This window comes from Saccostrea cucullata, unplaced genomic scaffold (genome assembly GCF_032062105.1).
Source record: "Saccostrea cucullata isolate Sc308-1 unplaced genomic scaffold, CSIRO_AGI_Scuc_v1 ctg127, whole genome shotgun sequence".
Taxonomy (NCBI): domain Eukaryota; kingdom Metazoa; phylum Mollusca; class Bivalvia; order Ostreida; family Ostreidae; genus Saccostrea; species Saccostrea cuccullata.
In genome coordinates, this window is record NW_026940370.1 from 822,192 (window position 1) to 829,908 (window position 7,717).

Here is a 7,717-nt window from a genome sequence, read left to right on the forward strand (position 1 = left end):
AAATGTTGTTGTTCTAGTGGTCTTGTGAAAAAATTCGAAAAGGATTTTGAATTGGTTGACGGAGGAGCAGATAAAAATGCAGAAAAAAACTCAAATATTATTTTCCCAAGTACAACAAATCCTTCGACAATAAATAAAATTAGAAAAAATCTGTTTCTGGTCAACAACTTTATCGTTCGTGAAAGCTATATCTTGAAGGTAATGGGTCATTGCGATGGCTCCAATATGCTCATTTTAGTTGCCAATTGTGCAAAGTATCACGTGCTTTCATGTCGTTTAATAACTCATAAACTCCAAAACAAGGCACATTCCTTATAATGATTGTTTAATATTTTTGTTTTAAATTTCTTGTCAGTTATGTAGATTTAATGAACACAATAAAATGATAAATTGAGGAATCTTCTATCACAGATTTTACAGGTATATATCTAATAAACTATATCATAATCAGTTCCATATACTGATTAAAAAATCTTTGTGTTTTTAAAGATTATCTGTAATCACAGGACAGTTTAATTTGGTGCAACAAATTCCACCGGGATAGCATCGCTCAAGAAACAAAATGGCGACTAAACAGATGATTGGTAAAATACAAACACCAGCTAAATCATAGGACCAACCAGTTTTCCCTCCCTCGACTTCGCTTGCTTTCTTTGATATTATAATCAAAACGATGACGATGCATATAACTGAAAGGAAAAAATAACAATCATAAAAAAAGAAGAAAAATAACTTTTATTTGACTTTATACCAATATAGCCTCTTGATTTGATAACCCTCAGATATATCGACTTCAGAGGAAAAGCTTATTAACCTCGCATGTCATGCTAGGTTAATATGCTTTCTTTAAGGTCGATATATTTAGGGTTTTGCCTATCAACAGATTATATCTGTAAGTTGTGACATGACCAGGGGAGTTTTCCTTTGAAGTCAAGCATACTTAACTGCGATACAGAAACGTTTTTAGTGGGCGTTTCTTATGCAAATGAGCAGAAACTGTACTGTATCTGCAAAATATCAACAACTAGTGCTAATTGTAACGGGGACCGTTACAGATGTTCCCCAAACCCTCCCCAACTCCCTTTTGGTGCCATATTCCCTATAAGCTTCATTAAATAAGACAAACTCGATGCATTTGAGACTTTAACAACGTTTACCCAGAAGTGTACAAAGTTCATTCAGATTTTAGCATTGCGCGCGTGCGCATGTGAATGCATGTGCGTAATGACCATATCATCTTTTCTACACAATCTATATATTTTGATATACTAAATATTAAAGTATTTAATCCAAAAGTATTAAAAAGATACGCTCATTCAAGTGTTTTTTTGATTTTGCTCATTTCACGTGCACGCACGTGTATACATGAGCATGGTAACCATATCTTCTTGTAGATGTCCGTTACATCTATCTGTGTTCCAAATTCCACCCCGTTTGGTTGAAAACCAAGGGATCTATAGCTGTTTAAAGTTTCAGCCAATCAGATTGCAGCGCACGTACATGCACGTGTTTTCATGATAATTGCTATATATCATGTTGTAGGATATCCTAATGCATGGCTATTTTCAAAATTTCAAAGGATTTCGTCAAAAAACAAGAAAGATATTGAGACTTTAGTTTCAGCCAATCAGAGCAAAGCGCACCTGCATGCGCGTGAGATCTTGCTATTTTTACCATGTCATATTGTCTATGCTTCTAATATATCCTTATATTATAAGTTTCAAAGCATTTCATCAAAAATTTAAAAAGTTACGCCTATATCAATTAAATCGGTCATTTCACATGTTGCACGTGCACGCTCTTGCAAGCACGTGCGCGCAAAATGACCTTCGTTCCGCAAATCTACATAACATGTTTACTGACCCTAAAAACATTTCACCTTAGTCGGATGTATAGTTTATGAGATCATTTCCGGACAAAAAAGTACCCAGGAAGAAGAAGAAGAAGAAAAATAATAATAATAAGAAACAGAGTAAAAACAATATGTTCCCCAACTTCGTTTGGGGAACATAATAAAGTACGGTTTATTTTTAACGATGACGGAAAGCTGTATCCGTATACAGACACAACAATCGTTCAATTCGCATTATAGCACTGCTAGTATTTACTCAAATTTTGAGGTGAATTAAGAATAAAATTTTACAACGTAAAGCTATTATTGTCGGATTCAAAATTTTTAGAAAGGTGGGAGTGGAGCAGTTCACAAATGGTTACTTTGACCCCCCCCCCCCCCAAAAAAAAATGGAAAATCGTATTTCGTTGGCGTAGATTTATAATCAACCAAGACACTATGTGCGTGAATTTACGAAAGCGAAAAAGGAAAAGAAAAAACTCAAAGGAGGGTGGGATGGAGGGCAAGAGTGAGTGCTGGATCCCCCTTTGGTTACTCTACATTTTATTAAAAAACATGAAGGTAAAATCCCCCCACCCTTTCCTTTCATCCGCTTATTTCAATTTTGTATATAAGAAACGGTGGAGGATATTGTCAGACATTTCTCTCAGAATACGATCTCTTCGAAGCATTTTTGATTCAAAAATATTCCCACATGATTCTTATATATCAAAATGTTTTGCATTAAATCGTAGCTAATTAAAAAATGCAATCAAATCTAGATTAAATTTTTGGAAAACAAGATTATATAATGCGTCCCCTAAATAATTATTTTGAAATGATAGATATCTGCACGTCCACCCCACTCGGCATTTCAGTTGCGAATGCTTAAAATGGAATACTAAATCAACTTTATGCAAAATCATCTGATTGGTCGAGAGATATGTACCCGAATACGCATGTAAATTAGTGAGAATATTACAAAGGTCATTTCACAAGTCATTTAGAAATGGTCCTTTAGAAATACTCGTTTCCTACTGTATCGAATGTCACAAGTCATTTAGAAATGGTCCTTTAGAAATACTCGTTTCCTACTGTATCGAATGTCACAAGTCATTTAGAAATGGTCCTTTAGAAATACTCGTTTCCTACTGTATCGAAGATCCCGCCTAGCTCGATCTATCGCTCTCGCCTCAAGCCCCGCCCTGTATCTCCGATACAATAGGAAACTCGTACTCTAAATATAACTAATTTCATGAAATCAAGAGAGTGACCTCTGAATCGGCTTACAAAATCGAGAAAAGTTGATATAAAACTCCCATTATAACGGAATATGATAACGATGTTAGTTTTAATAAGCTCTGATTACTAGTCTCACATGTTCCATTGTTACACTTTGTCTCGAAATGCAGGAAACCTCTAACATGTTCTCAAATTGTTATATCGTATTTTAGTTGAAATGTTAAATGACAATGGTTCATACATTTGCAAATACTTCGACGGAGAAAAATAATTGGCTGGATCAATTAACAACAATAATGATATTAGATTCTATGTCGTAAGCAACGCAAAATTTAGTACTGCAAATTAAATAAAATAGCAGTTAATTACCATATCGATAGATTAATGAAAATATCGTGAAAATAATATTTCTCATTTAGATGCCATAAAATATAATCGTGCAAAATTTAAAACATCAACGTTCGTAATATTTTGCATTGTTGCATAGCAGCAAACCTTAAAATAGCCGTCGAAAGCATTTGATAAATTTTATGAAACTTTGTTAGAAATACTATGGAATACCATCGCGCCATCGTTATCGCATCATCAAGGTGTGAGTCATCGCTATCGCACGATAATATGATGACGATGAAGCGATGATGCGATAGCGATGAGGCGATAGTGCGATGAAGCGATAGCGCGATGGTGCGATAGCCACGATAGTGCTATGATGATGGTGCGATGACGATGAAGCGATATTCACTATCGCTTCATCGTGTTATCGCACCATCGTAATCGCATTATCGCATCATCGCACCATCACTTCATCGTTATCGCGCCATCGACCTTTAAGTCGATGCTCGATAGTGAACTGCATGGCCCTATCCGGATTCCATAAAATACACAAGCAATTCCCCACCAAGTCTACATTCATTGTAATATGGTTACCATGCATATGAAATATCAGTAGAGATATAATTATTTACCATTTTAATCTAGTCTAATTCCACGACAAATGTGGCCCTTTTTACTGTGGTATAGTTCAAGATAGACGAGGGTCACTAAACAAGCACTTGTTACGACGCAAATCACGGCCAAATCGAGAGACCACCCGGTATTCCCGGACTCTAATTTGGCCGACTCTGTAGAGATTATGACGGTGACGAGGGTCGTGAACATCACTGTAAAATACAGACGAATATTCGTTCAAAGCAGATGTTTCGAATATTTTAACGAGTATGTTATAATGTTAAGGTTTTGCGAAGGAGATGATGTTGCAATTATCCAGTTGGAAGAAATGAACATCCACAGGGGAAAGATGAAAACGAGACAAGTGACTATATGTTTTTATTCTCTGAATGATGTTAACATATAAAGTCTCAAACTTGAATTTATTGCACAGTTATCTGCCTAATGCTGCTTCATTAATTTTACATGTGACTGTATATGTGTGTCTGCAAGTACGGAAATATTGAAACCGACTACTATTAATCAAGTTAACGTCTCCGGATAAAATTGGATATAACCATCTTATTAGACCTCCCACTCCTTCTGTCCCCTCTTAGATGACCCCGGTTCCTCGGAATAATTCACAACATCAGTTGACACAGAGTCTATTGAAAGATTACCAGGAATGTGGTAGTAGGATCCAGTATGTAGAGAAAGGCTTCCCGTGGAGGAGCGATAGGAGTAGGATAAGTCGTCCCTAGGATATGGATCAGGTAGATCTTTAACAACGGAAAGTCCAGAATGGCGAATGTTTGAATTAACTTCAATTGTCACATCTGGTTTTAATTTTTCAATAATTTTTTGTTCATTTCTTCTTTCCAGGAATATTGCAACACCAATCGCACCTTCTAAGGGAATACATAAAAACGTCAACCCGAAAGACCAGCCTATTCGTCCTTGCGGGAGATCGCCCACTTCCGCTCCAATTATGATAAAATTAAGCAGCAAAAGAAAAACTACAAACAAAACATTGTTTTTTTATAAATTCAACAAAAATATGGGAGGTGGTATCAAGCTACTGAGTACTTTTTAGTACATAATTATGACGGAGTATCTGAATAGGTTTTCTTTAGGTTGTGATGCACGTGGCAAGAATCCCAACAACTCCAGAAATATTTTTGCTTCCTCCATTATTATAAAAAAATAAATCTTTCAGAGAATCATTATTTAAGTACGAAAATAGTAAAAGAAATTATGAAATGAAATGCATATAAAGTTATGATCGTTACCAACAACAGCTGAGAATCCTAGTATAGCACCAGCGAGCTTCTGTCTGTATTTCTCAACTTCGTTAATGCACAGGTATCCTATCAGCGCAAACTCCTGGAGGAAAATGGCTATCAGTGAGCATGTCATGAGGATTCTTGCTCCGTGGTACCAGTCACTACCCCCGCCTACAAGCGACGAGAAAAAACTGAAATGGAAGTTCGACCGATAACTTTATCTACAAATTTTCCATCTCATTTTTTATACAATATACTCTCAAATTGAATAATTCTGATAAAAATAAACCCACAATTGGCTGATCTATATATGACCACAATTCATGTCAGAATACGGAAGCCCATTGGTGCCACATACGAAAAATATTTTATCTGGCGGCCGCCACTTATTATTTGGCGGCCGCCACTTGTATATCTGGCGGCCGCCACATAATTATGTGGCGGTCGCCACTTATTATTTGGCGGCCGCCACTAAATATATGGCGGCCGCCACATAGTTTTTCTGGCGGCCGCCACATATTTTTCTGGCGGCCGCTATATAATATCTGGCGGCCGCCACATATTTTTCTTGCGGCCGCTATATAATATCTGGCGGCCGCCAAATAATTTATCTGGCGGCCGTTATATAACATTGGCGGCCGCCACTTATTGATATCTGTCGGCCGCCACTTATTTAACTGGCGGCCGCCAAATATTTATCTGACGGCCGCCACTTATATAATGGCGGCCGCTACTGGCGGCCGATAATTTAAAATAACACCTGGCTTCCTGAATCGCTCGCATGTTTTAATGTGTGGTTTAAGAGGTGGATACAGTGTAAAAATTATAATAGCGACATCAATCAACCAAACTTGTTAGAGATTTATTATGAACCAACACTCCAATCCACATTTCTTGTAGATATGTTTTTGCATAGAGCAGATTAATATTTGATTTGAATTATGCAAGTATTTGTAGAGTGTTTCGATTATTAAGAAGCCTCATCAAGGGTCACGGACATAAATCATGGTATTTGCTGTACGCTATGATTGGTTGAGAATTAAATGAAGTTTTGCATTTTGGATTTCCAATATTTCAGAATTCGTTTTTTATCATTTACTTTTTTATCAATAAGCAGCGGTTTTGTCAACATCCATCTTCTTAACCCAATAACACTCACCTTTTGCAAAATAATTTATGTGGCGGCCGCCAGATATATAAGTGGCGGCCGCCAAATAATAAATGGCGGCCGCCAGATATTAAGTGGCGGCCGCCAGATACATAAGTGGCGGCCGCCAGATATATATGTGGCGGCCGCCAAATAATAAGTAGCGGCCGCCAGATATATATGTGGCGGCCGCCAGATAAAATATTTTTCATACATGGCACCAACGGGCTTCCGTATCAGAACGTATGAAAATGAAATTATTTTTCTATCTACTGGCACCCGACAAAAAAAACTTATACGGCATCAGTTTTGAGTGAATTTTGATAAATAATTATGAGCGTTTCTTTCTGACGACTAAAATATCTCAGCTCACCTTCCTTGAAAATTTTGTTCTCAAATACCGAGTTGGAACACTCTGAGCCTCCGTCAACAGATTGCCAGCAACCTATCCACAGTCCCATGTTAATGTCTTTTCCGTCCAACCGGAAGTACCACCAGTGATTTGTGCAGAAACAAATAATGAAGAACAGCAAGTTGATGGCATAGCAACCAAAGGCTCCGAAAGACAGGTAGGAATGTTGAGGTCGAAGCTTGTACATGGTTTTAACTAAAGAAGACCCCAGTTTTATAAGTAAATTCAGTCTAAAACACCAGTGTCCATTTTCAAAATTATTTGATGAGGATTACAAGGAATATAACATTAGTGAACAAAGAAAAGTATAACATTAGTGAACAAAGAAGAGATATGGTTAGCAATCGATATAAAGACAGCAAAACGATAGAATTTTCTTACGAATACAGCCTTTGGAATAAAGTAATATACTACATGTATTCATATTATAAAATATATGAAAATGTAGGAATGTATTCAAAAGTATACTATTTTAAACGAGAGAAGCAGTTGTTGCGATAATGCAACGACTTATAACTTTTTTTTCAATAAAACACATGCATGCACTGAACGCGGAAGTGAAAAGAAAAAACACGTACTCAAATGCTAGAAAAATGTTGCATCAAAATTCTTCATACCATATCAACAGAGGATTGGACATGAGACTTTGGTTATGGACAGTATATATTCAAGTCATCATCAATGAAACGTCTTAGTCACACATTTACATGAAGAAATAATGCTGTCAGCCGCCATTTTTTCTTTGGTATAGACTCTACAGAACATAAACAAATGTACTACAATACCGAAGTCATAGTTCGTTCCACACGACCTGTAAAGAGGGTTTAAAGGATATCCAAATTTTTTCATCCGATTGTTTAAACTTCTTGCAGAGT

At 36.7% G+C, this 7,717-nt stretch overlaps 1 protein-coding gene across 2 annotated transcripts; it reads right to left on the reverse strand.

The window, feature by feature from the left end:
• Positions 1–4,384: 4,384 nt before the first annotated feature.
• On the reverse strand, positions 4,385–7,717 carry LOC134255210 (uncharacterized). 2 transcript variants are annotated; one of them, XM_062737719.1, is made up of 4 exons: positions 7,460–7,717; positions 6,804–7,037; positions 5,290–5,454; positions 4,385–5,016 (listed from the first exon to the last, which is right to left on the reverse strand). In XM_062737719.1, the coding sequence occupies exons 2-4, from the start codon at positions 7,027–7,029 to the stop codon at positions 4,586–4,588; spliced, it is 822 nt and encodes a 273-aa protein (XP_062593703.1). In that variant the 5' UTR covers positions 7,030–7,037; positions 7,460–7,717; the 3' UTR covers positions 4,385–4,585. The 2 variants fall into 2 exon arrangements, with proteins under 2 accessions (XP_062593703.1, XP_062593704.1); XM_062737720.1 differs by having other exon boundaries at positions 7,421–7,717.